The sequence below is a fragment of the Calidris pugnax genome, unplaced genomic scaffold (genome assembly GCF_001431845.1).
Source record: "Calidris pugnax isolate Ruff unplaced genomic scaffold, ASM143184v1 scaffold32, whole genome shotgun sequence".
Lineage (NCBI taxonomy): Eukaryota > Metazoa > Chordata > Aves > Charadriiformes > Scolopacidae > Calidris > Calidris pugnax.
In genome coordinates this window covers 2,728,501-2,750,727 of record NW_015090783.1, presented here as the reverse complement: position 1 = coordinate 2,750,727, position 22,227 = coordinate 2,728,501, and the positions used below count along the sequence as shown (strand labels likewise).

General features: G+C 58.6%; 1 protein-coding gene across 8 annotated transcripts in view; it reads left to right on the top strand.

Moving 5' to 3' along the window:
- NCOR2 (nuclear receptor corepressor 2) overlaps positions 1 to 22,227 on the top strand; it is a 202,309-nt gene that overhangs the window by 107,580 nt on the left and 72,502 nt on the right. For 7 of the 8 annotated variants that reach the window (XM_014963218.1, XM_014963250.1, XM_014963209.1 and 4 more), the window contains exons 14-16: positions 10,307 to 10,431; positions 11,310 to 11,482; positions 14,478 to 14,540. In XM_014963218.1, the coding sequence (XP_014818704.1) occupies positions 10,307 to 10,431; positions 11,310 to 11,482; positions 14,478 to 14,540 (361 nt within the window). The remainder of the gene's footprint in view (positions 1 to 10,306; positions 10,432 to 11,309; positions 11,483 to 14,477; positions 14,541 to 22,227) is intronic. The other variant, XM_014963243.1, reaches the window with a different exon arrangement.

The following is a 22,227-nucleotide window of genomic DNA, read 5'->3' as shown; positions in this document are numbered from 1 at the left end:
GCCCCGGCCCCCCCCCCCCCCCTTTCCTCTGCCGGGGAGCGGTGCCGGGGCCGTGCCGGCGGGGCGGGGGCTGTGTGTGACCTGCCCGGGCAGCCGGCGTGGTCCCCTGCCAGGGCTGACGGCCTTTCCCAGGCCCACCCTCTTCCCTAACCCCTGCCAAAACCCAAATCGAATTATCCGTCCCGCCGGCTGTCCCGCCCTCCCCAAACACAAACCATTCCCCTCGCCGACGCGGATAAACAGCCCCAGCCCAGATTTTTATAAACAACCCATTTACTTTTTTTCACGGAAGCATCACCCCAGCCGGCGGGACTGGCGGGAGCTGTGGGGGTGCCAGACGGGCACCGTGTCTCCATGTTCCCTGTCCCACCACGGTCCAGCCTTGCCCTGCCATCCCCTCTCCTTCCTCTGTGAGGATCAGGTCGGGAGCTCTGCAAACTGCCTCTTACACCACAGATTGTCCATGTTGCCCCCACTTCATTAACCACAACAGCTAACAAGATGAATGGCAATTATTTCTGGGAAGCATTCGATTTTCATCAATCCAGGGAGTGGCTCCTCATTAGCGACAAAGGGTTTGACAACTTCTCTTTCAGACGTGGGGAGATACTTGTCGTAAATTCCTGCTCATCGTACAGAAACAGCCCTGGATGTGGTCAGTAAACTTTGCTGCCACAAATACCGATAAATTACTCTGCGTGCAATAATAATTACTCTACTTGAGCGCTGTATTTTAAACAGCACTGAGATTATCAGCGGAGCAGGCAGGGGGGAATGGTTGTGGCTGCAAAGTGGTCTGTGATGGAGCAGTTTGCGTGGTTGGAAACAACACCTGTGGTGCCAGTGCTGGGGTCGTGGGTTCACCTTCTGCTGATGGGATGGGAACGTTGCTGTGAGGTGGCCCTGCTTGTTGTCCTATCCCTCAATTGTGCCCCATCCCACCAGCTGGGCCGGGTCAGCTCACTGCTGGGACACAAAAGGGATTGAATTTGGCTCGTTTTGTGGACAGGTCTGCGGTGTGACAGCACTGCTGGTGGCTGGGGAAACCTGCCTGGCCAGGTTGGGGGTGCAGGACCCATGAGAAGAAGTCAAACCTGGTCCTGGTCTTGTCTGAGTGCGGCCTCACGGGGAGAAACATCTCACAGAGCATTTATTCCTTGGGCGCTCGTGTGTGTGCTGCTCGGCACAGGCTCTCGCTCTTTAAACCCACATCTCCTCCTAGCCAAAAAAAATCCAGACAAAACCAGCTAATCCCCAGAATCCTGAAATGGGCTCCAAAGGCATCCTTGTGGAAAGCAGCAGGCTTACAGCGAGGGCGGAGGGTTGCGCTGGAGCATGTTTGAAGACAGCAGGTCCTGCTCGGTGGCGGGCAGTACGTGACTTGCAAAGACGTTGGTTTCCATTAGGCCAGGTGGCTGTTTCTGGGAAAATACCTGTTTCTTGTGCATTTCCTACACCTCAGTGTGGCTCTGGTGCACCCAGGCTCACAGGGCAGGCTGACAGCGGTGCTGGGGGGCTCACGGGCAAGGGCTTGGGGTCTGCAGCCTGTCCTTGGGCTTTGCTGAATGCTCTCTGCCAGGGCCCACGTTCGCCTCCAGATGGGAAGGTCCACCTGCCCCCTCCAGAGTGCTGAGATTGCCAGGTACTGACCATGAGGTTGGGGCTGGTAAAGGGCTGTCACCCAGGGGCCATCAATGCCCTGTCATGGGTGAGGTTGAGCACTGGGGTGTCTGTGCTGAGGAGATGTGAGACACGGCGATTTGTGAGCTGATGTTGATCCCGTAATCTCCACTGGTGTCTGCTCTTTCAGTCTGGGCTCTGTCGCCCCCAATCCCTGTCCCCCAGGTGTGCCCCATAAGGTGCATCATGCCCATTCCCCCCTTGCAAGCAAGTTGCAGCATTCCCGCATCCCTGCCACCTCTCCAGGCAGCATAATCGGGCAAACACAATGGAAACTCGCATTCCTGAAATCCCAGCTGCAATTTTGGGGGTGATTAAACGAGAACGATGTGGCCATATTTGGGAAAAGACTCGAAGGATGCGTTGCCGCAGGAGGATGGCTGCTCGGTCCCCAGGTCCCAGCACGGCCTCGTGGGCTGCGGCAGGACGGGGACAGCAGGGAGACCTGTGGGCTCAGAGCGAGGACAGGCACGGTCAGGCAGGGACACGCGGCCACTTCCCTCCGGGGTAACACCGGCACGGGCTGTTGATGGACCACTTGCTGATGGACCCTTTGGCCACCACAGCTGGACTCTTCCATGCAGCTTGATCGCCTCTGCAGTTAGAGATAATAAAATAGTCACTTTAAAGTGACGTGAACCCCCCCGATTCGGGTTGGCCCCCGAGTTCGGACTCGTGTTTCTCCAGCAGCAGGTCGATGCGTCCTCCCGGCGAGCACTCCACCACACCTGTGCCCACGTGAGTATTCCTCAGGTCGGGTATTTGGGATCCTGCAGTGTTCTCCTGGCAGCACAGGGAGTGATAGAAGTGGTTGGATTTTTGGGATGAGTCCTTTTATCTGTTGTTGTGATCTGGAATTGACTGGGCACCAACGGGAAGCAGGTTGCATCATCGCTAAGTTGCTTTCTAAAGCAGGCTCAGCTGAAAATCCCAGAGAAAGCTGCTTCCATGAGCATACGGGGCTTGTTTTGCCCCCGGTGCCTCTGCAGCATGCAGGGATGCTGCTCTGCGTCCCACAAACCGCCGACCCGGCACCTTCCTCCCCTGGTAGGGCTCAGAGGGGGCTTGGCACGCAGCTGGGGGTGCTGCAGGCAGCAGGGAGCGGGGTAAAGCAAACCGCAGGGAAGAGAAAACACGTGTTCCCCGCCTGGGACAGAGCGAGGGCTCATCTCCATCGCTTCCAAATGTTTTGCTCTCTTCCCCTCGGGTCATTTTCCCTTCACGAGCAATCAAATCACTTTTTAAAAAACTCAGCGGCGACCCAGAAAAGAAACATTTCCTCTTATGGAAAAGCCCTCGGTGATTTAAGGAGGGATCTGAGAAAGCAGGGTCTTGTAAAAATGGCTTCTGTGCTTCACCGAGATCATGGAGTGAACGGTGGGAAGGTTTCAACACCCTCCATCCTGGGCTGAGCTGCACAAGGGCCCGTGCCCAAAAGGCTCCCATGCCCAAAAAGCTCCTGTGCCACCTGAGATGAGCCCATGCTCGGGTGCATGCACCAGACACAGTCGTGCTGTGGTTTGGCAAGTGACATTGAAGTGTCTGGTGTCCCTACAGTCCCACAGCCAGTCCCTCTCCTTGTCCCCAGTGTGCTGCTCACCCCCAGGACCGGCATCCTGGGTGATGGCATAGGGCTTTCCAAGCTCAGCTGTGGCTGCTGGTGCTTTGGTGCTGGCACTGGATGTGTTCTGTGGCCTGTGGTCCTCTTGAGCCATGTGTGCAGGGTCTGCTCAGTGCTTCCCGGGACGCCGGGCACAGCCCTGGCATTTTCCATCTCTGCCATGTGATGATGGCTGTCCCGCAGAGCGTGCTGTTTACTGGTGAAGAAGCTCTGGGCCATCATGGTCGGAACAGAACCAAGCGAGCCCAGTGCTCGCTGCCGTTCTCCTTATCGAATCCAAGCCCGTCCCTTTGATTTTTCAACTTGCTTCCGCAGCCAACAGCATCAAACCCAGCCCCGGGATGCAAGGCATCAAAGCCAAGTCGCCGGCAGACATTCCTCTTCCTCTCCTTGTTGTTTTGGCAGCGGCTTGTTTTGCTTTGTGGTTTCTCCCATGAGCGGAGGGTGCCGCGCGCGGTCGTGAGAAGCCAGGCTGTGTGGCGGTGGGTGGCAGCGAGGGCTGAGGCGTTCCAGACCCTCGGATCAGAGGCCCCGGGAGTCGGTTACATGATACATACATGTGTTTCTAAGCCATCCTCCCTGCGTTCCCGATCCAGCCTGCGCTGGAGGACGGGTAGGGAGATGTGGGGAGCACTGCGTGCAGTGGCCGTGCGGCGTCAGATCTCTGCAGCGGGTGACTCGACCTCTGCTGTGGTGTTGGCAAACGGGCAGGGATGCTCCAGGGGAGACCTCGGGCACCTGGGCAGCGTGATGGCTAAAAAAAGAGGAGGCTGGTGCTGGGTGCTTGGTGAGGGGTTCCTGCTCTGCTTCTTGTTGGTGTGACCTGCCGGAGGGAGACCTGGAAAGCAGGTGGAAGGATGGATGCGGGTGGTGGAGGAGAGGGGACATTCTACAGCCATAGCTGTGTGGTGCCAGCCCTTCTCCTGGCAGAGATGCTCTGGGCATTGTCCCGGGGAGAGGGGTGGGAGCTGAGTGCTGAGTCCCATTGGCTGTGCTGCAAAGAGCACAGTGTGTCCTGCCCCGTGGTGTCTGTACCAGACCCCATAGGACATTCATGGTGATGCCAGCAGGCACCTACGTACTCACATGGCCATCGCAGGCGTGCTGGGGCTCCTGGAGAAGCAGCAAAGCAAACCCCAGGCGTTCCTGGCCAGCATAGCGCAGGCCTTTTGTCTTCGGCTTATCTTGAGCTGGTTTTAATTTGCAACTCCCTGATTGCGTGCAGTGACCTCGGCCCGAGCCTGCTCTGCAGCCGAGTGCCCCTGGAGAACATCATAAATGCCGTTGGTCTGAAGTCACCCGCAGGAGAAGTGAGGAGCCAGCGCCCCGCGCGCGGGAGAGGCGGCGGGGCTGAGGTGGTGCTCCCGGCTGCTGGAAGGGATAGGGCTCACACCAGTGGGGTGCAGGTCCCACCACAGTCCCTGTTGAGTCAGGGTTGGGCGCGACACGGTGGGGAGAGGGTTGGCACATGTCACTGCGCTGCTGCAGTGAGCCTGTGGCAAAGGCTGCAGAGCTGCCTTCAAGCAAAAACCCTGGAGCTCCCTGCCTGGGGATGTGCACCTCTGAAATGAGGTGCCTCGCAGCTCAGCCTGGCACGTGCAGCTCCCTCTGCACAAGGCTGTAGATGGTCGTGTTCTGCTCCCTCATGATGTAAGGACCAAGCAGGAGTCGGTGGTTTCTGTGGTGCGTTCATCTTCTGTAAGAGCCCTGGGCACCGTAATGACAGCAGCAGAGATGATGCACCTGCTGGCAGCCAAATGGCATCCCCGGCACAGCCAATCCGCTCTCCAAACCTGCCGTGAGAGAGAGGAGATGTCACCCCCAGCCAGCACTTGGGCTTGGGGACGGGCTCTAGCACAGTGCCATCACTGTGACCAGAGCCGGTTCCCCACCAGCATGCCCACCAGCAAGAGGGGTGGCCGAGGATGGCAGGAGCTGGTGGTCCTGGGGCAGGAGTGGGTCTCCCAGGTGTGAGCTCAGCTAAACATCATAGGCAGAGGTACTGTGAAATGGTGGCCATGTCTGTCCCCAGCAAGACCAGGGCTGGGGAGCTGGGCCGTGCTGGCAGCAGTGGTGTTTTGGTGCATATTTTGAGGGTGCTGTGGAGCAGGGACTGGGACAGGGCACGGATGCCTCGGCTGCAAGGTGCGTGGTCCAGCCGAGATGCCTTGCGGGCAGCGAGGGAGGCTTCTGCGTGGGGCTCTGGCACGGTCCCCTGCCACAGCCCAGCACATCTCACCTCGGAGGGGATGGGGAAGGCAGGAGCAGGCGTTTTCCGGAGATTTGTAAGTTTGGAAAATAAATAGCCCTGCGCCGTAGGTTAAGCTTGGCATCCTGGCGGATTAATCACGCCGGCTGCAGCCAGCGCTGCGAGCCCCGGTGACGAGAGCTGTGGTTTATAGATGATGATTCATCGACTCGACTTAGAGCGACCGCGTTATTCCAGCAGATTGCAAAATCATAAGAGGAATGTTGTGGTTAGTTTACGGCTTAACTATGCAAATCGTCAGGAAGCCTTCAGAGCCGGAGAATGTAAGGCGCAGCGCGCCCGGATGGCTGGGCGGTGAGCAGGGGCCGGGAGCCGGCGATGGGGCTGTCGGGGACCGGCCGCTCGCGGGAGCCGGGGAGCGGGGAGGTGAGTGATTTGGGGGGAGATGAGCCATCTGGGGAGAGATGAGAGGTTGGGAGCTCACGGGGAGCCTATGAGCAGGCTGCTTCAGAGGCAGGGGGACACGCGGCTGGCCGGGAAGGGGTTTCTGGCTGGTTTCACCATCTCCGTGCCAAAGCGGCAGGCGTCTCCGGCGGGGCTGGGGAGGGCGAAAGTGGGGAACTGCTTCCCCCACCTCCTCCTGCCCTCTCCTCCTGCTTCCAGAAGCAGGCAGAGCCTCGGCGGAGGAAGTAAACAGAGTGGGAGGAGCTGCACCTCTTCCTCGCCGGGGCTTTCTCCCAGCCAGACCCGCTGCCGGGACATGCAGCAAGTTGGTCGGTTCTCAGCAGGGCCGGTGTTTCAGCGTTCGGGACCTACCTGGAAGCTGGTGTCCCCCATAAGTCCGCTTGGAACTGGAGCTTGGCGGCGTCTGAAATCCCGGTGTTGTCCCAGCCCAATGGAGCTGGGCGAGCTGTGTCGCTCCGGAGGGGAGCCGGGCACCGGGGCCAACATGCGTGCCAGCCCGTGGGCCCCGGCAAGGGGGTAGCCAGCAGCACCCACAGTGTTCCCGGGAGGGCTGGCAGCCCTCTGCTCCTCTCCAGCTGTTCCGGGGCCAGTGGGAAATTGGGGCAGAGGTGAGCAGATGTTTGTAATTACGGAGCGGCTCACGCCGGAGCGCGGGGAAGGAGGCCGTCCGGTCCCTGTGAACTCAGAGAAGGATCGGCCGCTCGCTCACGTGTGCGTTTTTGTCCCGGGGCCTTTTTAAATAAACAGGATGTGTCGGCAGCACAAACAAGCAGCAGCGATGCTGAGGAGGAAGGGCGGTCCGGTGGTTAGAGCGTCGGACCTGGGAGGGATGGACGGGAGGGACAGCCCTGCCCTCTGCCACAGGCATCTTCCCTGGCCCCGGGCACATCCCTTCCCCTTCTTGTGCAAGGAGGGGAGCACGTACCTGCTTTTCCTCCTGGAGGTGGGGTGCCTCATCCCTGGGGGGGTCAGGGATGTAGGTGGAGAGAGGTTCAAGCTTGCCAGGAGTAGTTTTGGTGCTGGCCTTTGGCGTGTCCTCCAAGAGCTGACCCACCTGCTGGTCCACCTCTAACCAGGGCAGTGTGAATCAGAGGGGAAACATCGGCTGATAATTGGGGAAGCATTTCCTGGCCTGTCACGCTTTGGGATGGCGTCCCGTCCCTTGAATCATCCAGAGCTGGTCGGTGTCCAGCACTAAGAATAGCCTCCCCGTGCACCGCGGGGGCAGCCGTGTGCCGGGAGGGGGGGACCGGCGGCTCGCGGGTTCCCGGCTGTGACTTCCCAGCGCTTCCCTGTGCCATGGGCTGGCTCTGATGCCCATCTGAGGTTTGGGGTAGAGCACGTAGCATGGCCGAGGTGGCTGCTGTGGTTGGTCCCCAGGGGGTTGTCCCATCTCCTTTGCCCGTGTGCCAGTTGTTGCTCTCACCTGGCTTCACTTGGGACCCTGAGGTACCCACTCCCCCACCCGAGGTCTGGGTCCTTCAGCCAGCCCCATGGTCTCCAGACCAGCCCATACCTCCTGGGTGGGATGTTAGGTGGCATTTGTGAGCACGGCTGTCCCTGTTGGTCCTTCCCGGGGTGTTTAAGAGGTGCCCCACTGTGCAGCCAAGCCCCAGCACAGGAGATGAGCCATCACTGCCTGCTTGCCAAGGTTCAAAGCAGCATTTTGCCAGGAGCTTTCTTCAGATGAAGACGTCGATACAGCCACTTGTGGAGCAGGTGACAGTTTTCCCTGCCGTGGCCTCTTGGTGTCGATGCTGCCCAATTTACACATTCAGCCCAGCAGGAGAGGGCTGGTAGGTGAGAACTATCCCATCCCACCCCCCTGTGCAGGGTGCTCTGCCCACCCAGCTCTCCCTCCTGGCATCGGGCACCCTGCCGTGGCCGGAGCAGGGCAATCACTAGAGGGCATCCTTGGATCGGGATGCTGCTCTGCGGTGGGAGAAGCCCTAATTTCATATCCCACCAGGCCGGGCTTAAAACTTCTGTGGGAGGAAACCCAGAGGAGAGGGATGTGTAGTGGCCACGTGAAGCTGGGCCAGTGGGGTTTGCTTGTCCTTGCCATGCCAGAGCTTGGTGGATGCGTCTCTGGGCAAGCGCTTGCATTGCAGTGTCAACCGCTGTGCCCGCTCGACCTCTCCCTGCCTTTCCACCCCTGCTTTTGCAGGCTGGCACAGGGAACTCACCAGCATCACCACCATCCCAGCCTGTTCCTCTGGGGAAGAGCTGTGATGGGTGCTCGGGGTGACAGTCCCTTGGTTTGAATGAGCATGGAGACAAGATGGGACAATGCTGAAGCTTCCATTAGGAGCCTGATGTTGGCACAGGGACTTGTGCAGTCACAGCTGGGTTTATGGCTGGAGGAGAGCTGGATTTGTGCCCCAGGAGTTGAGGTTCTCCAGGATGCGGGGTTTCCCTCCATCTCTCAAAAGAAAACATTCACGACAGGGTGGGAGAAATACTGCAGAACTTCTCTGGGCTCCCCTCCCTTGCCGAAGCAGGTGGGTGGTGATGGCCAGGGCTGGGTCAGAGCCTGCCCAGAGCCCTGCGTGCCCGGCCCGGCCATCAGAGGTCACAGCCCCGGCCCCGTGGGTATTTGTCTGGGCTGAACCCACGCTCGGGGTTCACCAAGCCGTGACTCACGGGGAGTCAGAGAGTTCAGGGCAGCAATGGGGAAACGCGTGTGACAGATGCCCTTTGTTTCTCCCCAGGTTTGGGGGCTGGTGGGGCAGGGCCTGGCACTGTTGCTTGGCCGGTTGCTGCAGGAGGTAGCCCGGTCCCCAGGCATTAGAGATTTATGGGCACCAGAAAAGTCTTAAGCAGCCAAGTGCTCATCCCAACCCTTCCCCAGCTCCTCCTCCTTTGGATCCCCCCACACCTCACATCCCACGGAGCCGTTCCCGGGGGTGTGAGCTGATGTGGTACAGGTGTCTTCAACACGTGTGCCAGTGGGACCAGCAGAGCCTGCCAGGCGTGTGCTGCCGAGGAGGGTCCTGGTGGCACAGCCACCTCCCCCCGGCAGAAGGAGGAATGGAAAGTCCCCGGGGTTTGGGTGATAGCAGTGCCTGGGTTTTAAAGGCTTGTGTTAGACCAGAACCTGAAAGATTCAGAAGCTTTTCTGTTAAACTGCTGCGAATCCTGTTTTTGCATCTCCACACTGGTTTTAGCGCCTGGATCGGGTCTGGTCAGGCCAGTCCCCCTGGTTCAAGAGATCTGGGCACACCTCATCTGCACTGGCTGAATGGCTGCGTGGAGGCCAGACCAGGCCACTTGGGATCACGCTTGCTGTTGATAAACCCACTTTAAGGCAATTTTCCCCTGCCGTTGTATCACTGAAACCTGTCCCAAGGGGTGGTGGAAGCCCTGCTGCTTGGGCAGGGGCCGGGTGAGCCCGGGTGGGTTTCCTGGAGCGAGCAGCCTTGTATTAGCCAGAAGCAGAATGGTTTAATAAATCATTTCCGTCTCTAATTTCTACGTCTCTGTGCAATGCCTCTCTTTGCCGGTTGCCAGAGGGAAGGGAGGTCAGGGGAACCAGGCCTCCCCAGCATCCTCCTTCCTGCAGCTGTTGAAACAAAATCCAGAACTATTATAATCACCGTGTCCCTCCCTCGGGTACCGCGGCGCCTTGGGTCGCGGTGACAGCGGCAGCGTGGGGGCAGTTGGCGGCACGGCCTCCACCGAGGGTGCCAGGCAGTTCGGAGAGGGCAGGGAGCTGGGCAGCTTCCCTTCTCAGTGGTACAGGGCCATAAACTTTCCCTGTGGGCCACGTCAGATGCTCGGGGAAAAAGATCACAACGTTGATATTAGATATTAGATTATATTAGATGATTTTAGATGTGGTCTTGGGGGATATGGTGTAGGGGAGAACTTTAGAGTAGGGTAGATGGTTGGACTTGATGATCCCGAGGGTCTCTTCCAGCCTAGATGATTCTGTGATTCTGTGATATCGCAGAGCCTCAGGGCATCTCTGGTGCCCCTCTCTCCTTCGTGCTCCAGCAGAATGCATCCTACTGGCCGCAGATCTTGATGTCACTGAGCCATCACCTGCAGGGAACAGGGGGTTGCTCTCAGCTCCCTGCTTCCCCCCTGTTTCGGGTGCCTGCAGTGCTGCCCTGCCTGATCCCGAATTACCTCTGATCTCCCCGGAAAGCTCTCGCCCCCCGTGGCCTCCATAAGCGTCCTGCCCGTACCCTCTGCCTGCAGCGCTTCTTCCTCTTGGCCGCTCGCCCCCAGCATTGTTCCGCGGCGTTTGTTTAGGTTGGCCCAGGTGCTGCGATGTATCCGCCTCAGCGCTGAGGGTTTGTTTTTGTTTTATGTCCCGTGTTTTGCAGCAGCAGCAGCAAATGCCCCGGAGCAGCCAAGATGAGAAAGATGAAAAAGAGAAAGAAAAAGAGAAGGAGGGAGAGAAGGAAGAAGACAAGCAGGAAACAGAAAACGACAAAGAAGAACTGACAAAGTAAGGAACAGCAGTCCCTGCCCTGCTCTCCTCCCTCTCCAGCCAGGGCTGGGCATTGGGCTGGGGCTGCGGTGGGGGGATGCCGTGGTGGGATGCAGCACTGGGATGCCGTGGTGGGATGCGGTGTGGTCCAGAGCTGCCCAACCCTGTGCAGGACCATGCGCGCCCACCTCACCTCCTCCTCAGGGAGGGAAGGGCAGAGCCTGCTCTTCTCTTTATTCCTCTTCCCTCCTGCTCCCAAGCTGGGAAAGCAATTCCGATACCTTTCTTCCTTTTGGTTTGTTTTATAAACCAAATCAGCCCGCAAAGCCCCTCTGATCCTCCAGCTTGTTTTGTTGCGAGAGCCTCCGGGAGTCAGAGGAGCAATCCAGGCGCAGCCAAGCGTGGCCCTTCACCTTTAGCGTTATTGATGTCAACGTGAGCGCTCCCAGAGCAAGGGCTCGAGCCAGCCCTGCCTCCCTCGCGCTGAACGGGGAGCATCAGAGCCGTGGCGGGGAGAGGTTGGCACGCAGACCGCTAGCTATCTGTAATGGGCTTAATACTTGGTTTAAAAGAACATCTGGCTTCATTATATCTAGGCTGCTAAGACATTTACCAGCAGGTCCCTTTCAGGAAGATAAATGAGGAGGAGGCAGGGATGAATTTGAATGGTCTGGTATTAAACCTGTCTCCGTCAGGTCTCTGCGTGCACTCGGTGGTGGAGCTGCAGCCGGCTGCAGAAAGCAAACCCCACTGCAAATCACCCGAAAGACCAACAAAAAAAACCCAAAAAACCATCCCCAAACACGTGCAGAGAAATAATTGCTTGACCTAAAAATCAGACCAACCCAACAACTTTTTTTTTTTTTTTAATTTTCCTTCCCTCCCTGTTTTTCCAGGGACAAGAACGACGACACGTCCGGGGAAGACAACGATGAGAAAGAAACAGTCACCTCCAAAGGTCGCAAAACCGCCAACAGCCAGGGCCGGCGCAAGGGCCGCATCACCCGCTCCATGGCCAACGAAGCCAACAACGAGGAGGCGGCCGCCCCGCAGCAGAGCGCGGAGCTGGGTGGGTACCGAGGGGGACCCGGGGACCCTGGCAGGGCTGCTTTTGGGGTGTCCGCTCTGCTGGGATGGGACATCACCCTCTTCTGCTCCCTGCTCACAGGGAGAGGGTTTTTCCTTGGTTAAAGGCTCTTTTTCGGGAGGTCAGCAGTGAGGTTTCTCTATCCCGCAAATTACCCGGCGCGGTTCGCCTGGATGAACCAGAGGTATTTGCCAGCCTGGGTTGTCCTGGCTGAGCGTTGGTGGGTTTTAGGGCCTCAGAGGGAAAGTGTTGCAAAAGACAAAAAGGGAAGCCAGTGTTTTTAGCAGCGCATTGGCTGGGTTCGTGCAGGGCTCGTGCACCTCCTGCACCCGGAGGTGTTTTTCCCTCTGCGGCAGCTCTGGCTCCAAGTATCCTCAAGCTCTGTGCGGGAGCCTGCTCTGCCCTCCCGGGCTCACCTGGGTCTCTGACAGTTCTCCTGCCCTCCTTCTTCTCCAATTTACCTGGAGCCTGAGTAGCTGCAGCCTTTGGGGACGGTGTCCCCCCTCGCTTTGGGAATCGGGCCAGTCCCTTCCTCATCTCTGCAGCTGAAGGACATGGTGAGGAGGCAGTGGGTTATGGCTGCTCAGGAGCCTCCACCTTAGCTGCAGTTGCACTGTGCACTCCAGGTTGCACTTCTTTTGACCAAAAATCAGCATTTCCCGTGCTGGTCCCCAGTGCCCCTGCTCATCTCCTCCGTCAGTAGCTGCCCAGGCGCGGTGGTCAGTATTTTCCAAGGCTGCAGGGTGGCTGAGCACAGCAGGAAGAGGCCAGGAGCTGCTTCAGAGCAAGGTGGATGAGGCAAAGCGTGCTGCCCATGATGGGGCACCCAGGGACCACAGTTGCCAGCGGTGGATCCGTGCGATGCTGCCATTTCTGTCTTGGACTAGACAGGAATTCACAGCAGCATCCACAGCCCCCATGGGGTGCATCTGCCTCTTGCATCCACAGCATCAGTGGTGGTCACCCTAGGAAACTCCTCATGTATTGACTTGAAGAAGCCAATGCATCAAGGAATTTGCCTGATTTTCCTCTGTTTTATCAAGTATAAAATTATTACTGCGCTGCCTAAGCCAAGTAAAAATAAAAGCAGGGTGACTCCTCTTGGTTTCCTTGCTCTGCAGTTTCTTGCTCGTTCTGTTCCATGTGCTATAAATCACTCGGAGGTGTTTCGCCTCCCTGTTCCTCTGCTGACAACTGGCTGAAGCCTTGATTGCGAGCGCTCTGTTTTCATATAGGTGATATAAATAGTTCCCGGCACCACGGAGCCCTGCTCTCCCTCTCGAACTTGTTAAGCAATGCTGCAAAGAAGCAGCAGATAACGCCAGCAACTTAGATGGAATTTTATTATTTTTTTTTATCCCAGCATCTCAGAGTCTTTGATAAACTTCCCTGCAAATACAGGGAAAAGACTTTAGACTGTGTTAAATTGGGAAAAAGGAATGGATCAATTCCAGTGACATATCTGAGCAATTGGTTTCGCTTTATGTCTCTCCAATAGTGCTTTAATTTAGGTTGGCTAAGAAAGTTATTGCATTTTAAATACCAATTGAACATTAAAAAACAACACAAAACCGTATTGTGGTTTAACTGCAGCGTGCCGGAGCTCCCCGTGGGCATCTGTTTCATAACTGCGCAACCTCAGTAAATACCATTAATCAAACCAAACGGGCCGTTTCTTTGACATTTCTTTACCATACAATAACAGTCACCCTCAAGCTGAGCAAAGGGCCTGGCGCAGCACGTTGGGGACACTTGCTTTTACGTAAATGAGTGTGGTGGCCCCGGCTCTGCCCGCAGCCGGGGGAAGCAGCGAGGTATCGATTTCCCTCCCTCTTGGCTGTCGTCCTGGGGGGGGGGGACACGGCGTTTCTGGGGGAGGCGGTGACCTGCGCTGACTTCCAGGAGGTGACACCTGCAGTCGTGCTCAGCTGCCTGTGAAGGAGATTCCTCTGCCCGATGCCGTGGGCATCGGAGCCTGCGTTGTCCTCCTGCAGGGTCTCAGCTTCTTGCAGAGCTTCTTGGAAGATGCTTCCTTCTCTCCTCACCCGTATCCTTGCTCCTGAACCTATCAGCCTGTTTTCCATTTTAAAAGGACACTGTCAAAACATCTCTCATCACTGTTGAAATAATGCTTTGCCTGTTGTTTAGAGTAATAACCCCTTGGCAGCCTGAGCCGGAAATCTGTTTCCTTACCAAGTTGTTTTTTGCCTCTGACTCACACCCTGGTTTGTTATTGTAGGGTTTGCTCTAGTGCTAGGCTGCCAGCGGGACTGTTGCATAGTGAGGGCTTTATGCAGGACCTTGGTGTCCCCAGCACCGCGCCTGGGGTGGGGGGGAGAGGGGAGTAACAGGTGCTGACCCCCCTCTCTGGCCTGAGCTGCACGTCCCCCTGAGATGGGCACAGCTTAGGTGCCCCCAGCATTGCTGGACGTGGCTCTGAGAGGCCTGAGAGCCCGGTGATGGCACCGAGGGAGCCTGCGGTCAAGGACGGCCAACTCCCTTAGCAGATGCGGTCGGCCAAAGCTGCCACCGAGGTGACGCTCTTTCTCCGTCTCCACTGAGGGTGACGGTCCCACCCTGTGTCTGCCACCTCCAAAGCACACAGCCCAGATCGGCTCCATCTTAGGTACCTGGTGGTGGTGGTGGGCCGGGGTGCGTCGCACCGAAGCGGCAGGAAATCTGCTGCCACCTGCAAGCCGTCTGGCTTCGCCTCCGGTCCCAAAGTAGAGGCTTTGCAACACCGAGGCACATCCCAGGGGGATGCTCTCCGTGGGTTCCTGTGGTGTGGAAAAGCCCTCAGAGCCTGCACCACCACAGCCTTCCCTGCGGAAACACTTCGTGCTGCACGGCGTCTTGTTGTGCCTCCAGGTGTCGGGGTGCAAGATGGGGATTGGGGATGGGGAATCTCCTCTGAGCTCGCTGGGCTTGCTGGATCCTGCTCACAGCTGACTGCTCTCCTTTCCTTCCTCCCTCCCAGCTTCCCTGGAGATGAATGAAAGCTCTCGCTGGACCGAAGAGGAGATGGAGACGGCTAAAAAAGGTGAGCTGCTCCTTTTCTTTTCTCCTGTGGGCTCTGCTGGAGCTAACCCAGCAACGGGGGATGGATGGTGTCTGATGGGTGGTGGCCCTTGAGCTGTGGGGCCGGATTCTGCCCGTCCCACTGCTGGTTTGTTCCCAGTGAGCCTCGGTGGGGACTTGGGCAGGCAGGAGGTGGCACAGGGGGCACGCTCAGACTCTGCAGCCCCGGGAGCTGCGCTGACAGCAGGGATGTCTGGGCTGTGGCCGGAGCCCACACGTGTCTGGAGTGGGCTCCAGGAAGTGGGGAAGGCGTTTCGCCTGTTGCTTTTCTCGGTTTTTGGTGTCTGTGGTGTGAGGTGGAGCTTCGTGCCACTCTCCGGAGGTTCGTGCCACTCTCTGGAGGTTTGTGCCTATCGGTGTGATCTGTTCCAGCCACCCGAGCGCCTCTGCCTGCGTTGGCAGCTCGGGGATGCGGGGAGAGGAGGGTGAGCCCCAAGTCTCCACAGCCACGTGTCAGGGAGCTCGCGAGAGCTGGGGCTGCGGGCAGCGTGGGGTGACTTTACATCCTGGCACTGATTCAGAGCCTTTGCTGAGACCGTTTTTAAAAAGTGCTGAGTGTAGCACAGCCCTTCTTGCCACTTCCCCTCCTCGTGCCGCTCCTGCGCCAGCTCTTTCGCTGCTTTAATATTATATATATTTTTTTTGCCAAAGTCACGTCCTGTTGATGGGCTGTCGAGCTCACGGCCCCAGCCCGTGCATCCCGCTTGCGTCGCTGCCGACTCTCCTGGCCCGGTGAGGATTGTAAATGGGAAATTAAAATGGAAATGAGTGCTGTTCAGGGATGGCAGACGCAAACAGGCGTGTTAGTGGGTTCGGCTCTGCTTGGAAAATGCACCTGCTGCCGGGATGGTGATTACACGTTCTGGAGCGCCGGCTGCCCAGGTGCTGATGGGAGCTGTGGACTTGGATTACTTTGCCTGTGAATATCCCAAAGCGTTTGGCTCACTCGCCTTTAAGCTGTTCCAACCCTCTCGACAGCCCAGTGCCAATCCTGCGCGTTGCCGAGCGGGGCTCTCTATAGACGCAAAACTTAATAGATAGACTTTAATCAAGCAAACTGGCCCGGGGCCAGGTAATGGGGCGAGCAGGTGCTGAGCAGGGAAGGGTCGTTGGAGGGATCTTTTCCGAGCGCTGTTTTGTTTTGGAGATTGCATCTGGTTGTTAGAAAGTGCCTCTTGCTGCTTTATGCTGGATGCTGGAGGTGCGCTTAAGGAGTCTTAAAACCGGCTGCCAAAGCCTGCGTGGAGGAAGGATGAAGCGTGGGAGCACGTAGCGTTATTCCAGCCCAGGGGCCAGGACGAGGCAGGGAGATTTGCTGGTGTAAAGCCCGATTGCTGATGTTTTCCCCTCCGTTACAACCTGGGAAACTGAGATTGCAACACCAGACTTCTACAGAGAAGCCAAATTCCCCTTTGCCAGGAAGCAGCCGCTTTAATGCTTCGAATTGGCTCTGCTCGGCATTTCCAGGGACCGGCGTGGTGGGGGTTTCCAACTCACAGTGACTCTGAAACCCCGGAGGTAACCTCAGAGGTTGGAGGAGGTGGCAGAGCCCGCTGTGGGCATGGCTGGGCAGGGGCGGAGGACGTGGTGGGCACCCGGCTCAGGGTGGGCTCAGAGATATGGGCACCATCCTCCTCACCTTAAGGACTTGGCTGCTCCAGCCACACTCTTCCCAGGTGCTGGTACCAGTCTGAGGTTTGGGGAGTTAAACAAGAGAGATGTTCTAAAGACAGGTTGACGTGGTGCTGGGGGACATGGTTTTTGTGAGAGGTAGGTTGATGGTTGGACTAGATGATCTTGAAGGTCCCTTCCAACCTAGATGATTCTGTGATTTTATGTGAGCCCTACAGAAAGTCAGCCCTAACACCCCAGGGTGTTTGGGCAGCTGGGGATGGTGACTTCTGCTCCTGGTACCCACCAGCCTGGCCTTGCCATCCATCCCTGGCTTTTGTGTGCATGGGGTGAAACCCCGTGTGTCGCTTTTGTCCAGGGAGGTAAGAGAAAACAGCCCTGGGACAGTGAGACGCCAAAGTCGTCTGCTCTGCTGCGGCGGCGCGGAGCTGCACGGAGAGTTTCCTTCGGGAGAAGGCAGGACTGTGTCTGCCGGGAGAGACAATAAAGGGGAGTATCATGTTATTAAAGTTAACTAGGGGAACGAAAACCTAGCGAGAGGAAAGTTCTTGCTTAATGACACTTTTATTACGCAATAAACTTTGATTCACTAGTCTGTCAAAATGTGCAGAGATTGGTATAATTATGGGGTAGCGTGTTTTTCTGATATTGCCTACTTGCTCTACGGCTCCGATCCTAAAAGCAGCAGGTTTTGATTAACCGGAGTGGCTCGAGGATTTCCCCCCCCTTTCCCTTCCCGAGCCGGGGAGTGGGCAGCACCCGCCGGGCAGGGCAAGGAGGATTTCGGCAGCGGGACGGGGCTGCTCCTTAAAAGGCAATGTTTAGGCAGCTCCTGCCTTTGGGGGACCCGCCGGCAGGAGCCCACGCGGGCAGGAGTTAAAGGTAGGCTGGCGGGGAGCGTGCGAGCAGCGGGTGAGCACCGACTCGGAGCAGCCGGGTGGGTTTATTGCCCCCCCAGCCCCTCCACCGTGTTTCGCCGCCAGCGCCTGGCATCGCAGGGCAGCCGCGATAGCGCTGGAGCTGAACTTGATGAACCGTGAGGTTTCGGCGTGACCTTGGTTACTCTTCAAAGTCTGGTATCTGTTCTCGCCCCGGCGCTGGGTTTTCCCCCTGGCACTTCACAAGTGGGTTTGCTCTTTGAAAAGAGGCGGCGTGGAAATGGCAGTTTCTTGCTCACCTGAGGTGCTCCCGTCTCTTGCCAAGGTTCTCTGCTCCTCGCCCTTGGGGCAGCGCCAAGCTTGGGCCCTTCGTGCCTTTGCCCAGGCCAAGGAGCTGGAGAGGCCATGGGATGGAGTCGGCCTGATGAGGCAGAGGAGAGTTGGGCACACATGTAAAAAGCTGATGTCAGTTAAATAAGCCATGCAGACTCCTGAATAGTTCATTTTTAGTAGATGTGAAGTATTTCCCTGGATACAGAAGGTATTCTTTTGAGGCTGATTCTCAGTTCTGCCAACAACAAACTCAGAAAGTAAGACTGACCAGAACCATTTTTTTTTTCCCCGTCCCATTCTGTCCATAAAACTAAAAAGTGTGATTTTGAAGAAAATATTGATTTCTTCAAATTAACCTTCAGCTAAACCCACTGACAGAAAAGCCCGTGGCAGAAGCCAGCCATCTCCCATCGCCTTAGGAGCCTTTTGGCGTGCTGGCTGGCTGGGCAGGGTCTTTCTGGAGCCCGAGTGAGTGGGTAAAGACGTGCAGGAGTGTGCACTCCCCAGCCCTAACTTGGGTTTGCACTGTTATTTCTAACAAGCCGGCGGCTGAAGGGCAGGGAGAGGTAGGTCCTGTGTGGGCGAGGTGTGGGTCTTTGCATTTTCCTCCATTGCTTCTTCCTGGCAGGGTGGCTGTTGCTCTTACGGGGTGTTGGCTGCCGTGAGGGCGATGCTGGAAGCCGGCAGCTCCGTACTTTCCTCGTTTCCTCTCCCCTCTGCTCGTGCTGGAGCCGTCCCCTCTCCGGTCGGAGGTATTTACTGCTGTAAAACCCTGCTGATGGCAGCAAACGTGGGCTGGAGAAGCTGGTTTGCAGCCCCTGCCAGTCACTGCGTGTTGTCCCTCTTGCTGGTTCTGGGCTGGGATGTGCCTTGGGGTCCCCCCACCTGGATGCCCTCCGCTCGGGTTGGGTGCCAGGGCAGCTGAGAGCAAGGAGAGCCCAGCCTGCCCGTCCCTGGTGCCCACCACTGCGGGCAGAGCACCGACATCTGCCCATTCTGAGCAAGCCATGTCTTTGCCACGACGTTCAGATGAAGTGACGTGGTGGAAGTTATCAGGATGGGGCAGATTGGGTGCCATGAGGGCAAAACTGCATCCAGGGCACGCTTGCCCTGGCAGAGGCTGTGGTCAGCTGCAGTCCTGTCCCAGGCTGGGGTTTTGCTGCTCTTCAGCCCAGGTGTTACCCCAGGGATAGAGCCCCTGGTGCCGCTCCCCACCGTGCCCCCGGAGCTGCGCTTTCTCCCTCCCTTGGCTGAACGTTTCTCAAGCGTGTAGGAGCAAACTGTGAGGATTTGCTTAGTGAGTGTCGGTGAATGGAACACAAAAGGCCTGTCAGGGGGAACTGCTGGGTAATTACTATAATTTACAGCCTACATTTTAATTTTGAACGTTATTTTTTCAACAATAAGAGAGCAGGAATAATATCCTAACCAGGTGAAGGGAGAGAGCTGGGCTCAGCAGGAGCAGCTGCTCCATGTGCACTCGCTGCCCTGCCCTGGGGACTTGAGTGTCCCCAGCTGGACCAGAGGCGGTGGCACCTCTCAGGGAGCAGGCATCCCAGGGGGAGGCTTCCCGTGCTGTCCCAGGGTCAAAGGATGGGGACACGGTGCAAAATGAGGGTTGTGGCAGGAGGGTGGCAGCCGGGCAAGTCTGTGGTCAGGGGTCAGGGCTCGATGTTTTTGTAGCAGATGGATGCAGTGGTCCACGACCAGCTCCTCCAAAGGGGAGACCTGGGAGCTGAGGGTCCCCAGTCAAGGCCAGTAGAGCGGGGAGGTGGCACTAGAGCTGAGATGGCTGGGGGTCCCGACTCTGTACCCACACCTCGTTTGGTGGCAGTACGTCCCTCCGGAGAGATGACAAGATGGGTGTGAAAGCCGCTGGGGAGTTCCGCTGCAAGCTCTCTCGAGCCATGGGGCAGGTCAGAGATGCTCTGGCGTCCGGCCACCGAAGGAGAAGTCCATCAGGAGCTCGGCAGCCAGGTTCTGGTGTCACTTTCCCAAGGAAGGGAGAGCATCACCCTCCGCTGCCATGAGAGCACGGGGAGCCGGCTGCCTGCATGACGGTCCCCACCGGCGCGTGCAGGGACACGGGTTCATCCCCCGCACACCGTCCCCACCGCTTCCCTTGGTGCAGTGTCAGGAGCCCGGCGCTCGCCCAGATCTGCCACCCACTGGCTCCGCGGCCCTGGAGAAGTTACTCACCTTCCTTGTGCCTCGGTTCTCCCACGCGCTGCCAGCCGCCCCGAGATCGGCGGGGGGAAGCGATGCGCTAACTCAGCTCAGCGATGCCGACCGCGCTTTCGGGATGCCTTGGGTGGTGTCGCTGACTCCACAGTGCCCGTCTTCCTCCGGGATGGGGTTACAGACCATTGTGGCTGTGGCGTTAGCCAGAACTGCCTCCATCCCCGCTCCCGAGGCGGTGCGTGGGTGTGAGAGGGGCTGGAGGATCGCACCAGGTACCGTCGGGCGTAGGGGGATGAGATCACTTAGGTTTTCGCCTTTAACCTTGACCTGCTAATCCAGACGAGCTCCCATTAAGGGACCCTTTTATGGGCTCCCTCCGCCCTTGCCGAGCCCTGGGTGGAGCAGGGCGGCCGTGCTGGAGCCTTGGAACGGCTCCGGTAAAATACGGCAGCTGCGGAGAGCCGAGGGGTGCGAGCGGATGGCTCTCACCCCCCAGGCTGCCCCCCACCCCCCTGGGTTTCTCCTCCTTGCTCCGAAACACCGAGTACATGCTACCGCGCTCTCCAGGCTCCTCTTCCTTCCAGCCTCCGCTTGCCGGTACCGGAGCAAAGGCCCCAGGTCTGCCCGTGGTGACACCGATGCCAAATCTCTCCCCATCCCTCCTCCGCCGGGGCAGTGGCCGCGAGGCTGAGGTGTGCCAGGGTGCCCGGGCATCCCGCCGGTGCGATGCTGGGCTCGCCGGCACGCACCTCCCCAAAGAAAAGCGCCTTTGATTCAGTTGAGAGCAGAGGAAACTATTAGCCAAGCTTTGTTTTCCTGGATCCCTCCCCCTGCCGCTGACATTCAGAGGAGAGCGAGGGAGACAGAAAGTGAGAGAGGGAGGGCGGGAGCGGGTGCCAAGCGGCCGCACCCCTTGTCAGCTTGGGTCAGCGCCACGTTCGTTATTAATGCTCTGTCTAGAGGTCACATTCAGATGCAACGAGCCCTGGGTCAGCCAGAGGAACAGATTAGAGCTCGCTCGCTGCTCCGCCACATACCGACGGCACCGGCTCCCCGTCCCCGGGCTGGCAGGAGCGGAGCTGCAGCGCGGTCGGCTGCTCCCTCCCCTTCGCCTTTCTCCTGCCTTTTTTTTCTTTTTTTTTTTTTTAATTATTATTATTTCTTGGCAACGTCGGGCATCTCTTGAAACTGCACAGCCTCCCCGTAGCCCCGAGCTGCTGAGCGAGGAGGTGAGGTAGGGGAGAAGAATACCGGAGGCGCTTCCATCCGCCTGCACGAGCGCGGCTGCAGCCGGCTGGAAGGCTCCGGCGAGCGGGCGGGAGGAGCGCGGAGGACGCCGTTCGCTCGCCGGCCCCGCCGGAGGGAAGAAGAGAGCTCTGGGGCCGGAGCATGTGTTCCATGTGTTCCCACCAACTTCTGGCATCGGGGTCAGGAGTCTCCCGCCTGTGACCTGGTTTCCAGCCTCGGCACCCGCTCCCTCGCTCGCCGCTCTCGGCCGCCCATGGCTCTGAAATCCTCTCGCCCCCAGGATTTAAGGAACCGGCTTTGCTTTCTTCTCTGTCTCCGGCTGCTGCGAGGGAGCGAAAGCAAAATGCGTGGGGAGGGTGTGAGCGGAGCACTCGCAGCGCTTGGCAGCGGGCTGCCGTGCCCGGGGGGGCTTTGAAGAAGTGCCCCAACGCCCGCGTCCTTCCCAGCTCGCCCGCTGTGCGCTCCGGGCGTGCTCCCCTGCCCGCCGGACCCGGAGCCGGAGCACGTAAGTGGAGGGTGGTGGGGTCCGAAGGATGGGGTTAAGCTCAGGGTTGCGTGTCGCTGCGTGTGCCGGCGGGCACCCCCTGCCTCCCGAGCCCCCGCCCCAAGGCAGCGTGAAGATCTGATAACTCCGTTAGTCATAGTTTCAGTCGCGGTGCCGAGGCGGGCTGGCGTGCCGCGAGCACGGGGCAGGGGCTGGGGGCTCATCCAGCCAGGAGTGCCCGGTGAACCTAGGGCTTATCGGCACGTCCCGGGGTGTCCCAGCTGGTCCCTCCCCGAGTGTGCAGATAATTGCAGCGCGGGGAAGCAGGTGTTGCTGTTTCGCTCAGTTTTTAATGTAAAGAGCAGAGGAGAGGGGCCAGGCTCCCCGCCGGGTCCTGCAGAGAGCTTCCTCCTCGGGAGCCCACCGCAGCCATGGCCACCTGCCTGGCTCCTCCGGCAGCGTCCCCGTCCCCCAGCCCTGCGGTGGGCACAGGGGAGAGGGCAGCCCAGGGGCTGGCATCGCCGTGGCTGGCAAAGGTCACACGCCAGGCTGGGGACCGCTCACGCTGGCAGCCATCACCCCCCCCCGGGCTCTGCCATGCCCGGTCCCGCTTCCCTCCGCCGCCCGGGCAGCAGGGCATCTCGCCCACCGGGCATCGGGGTTCGTGGCTCATCGGTGCCAGCGTTTGCGTTCCGGGGCTTTGCCCGGGGCACAGCAAACAGCCCCGGCTGTCACACTTGGTGCGGGGCCACCGGCGCAGCGATGGGGAAAAGGGGGCCGAGCCGCTTGTTTGCTTTGGACGGGCAGCGAAGGGTTGTGACACAGGGGATGGGTTGTGACACAGGGGACTGTCCTGTTTTCCCCTGCAGCCTTCATCGACTCGGGGGGGGGGG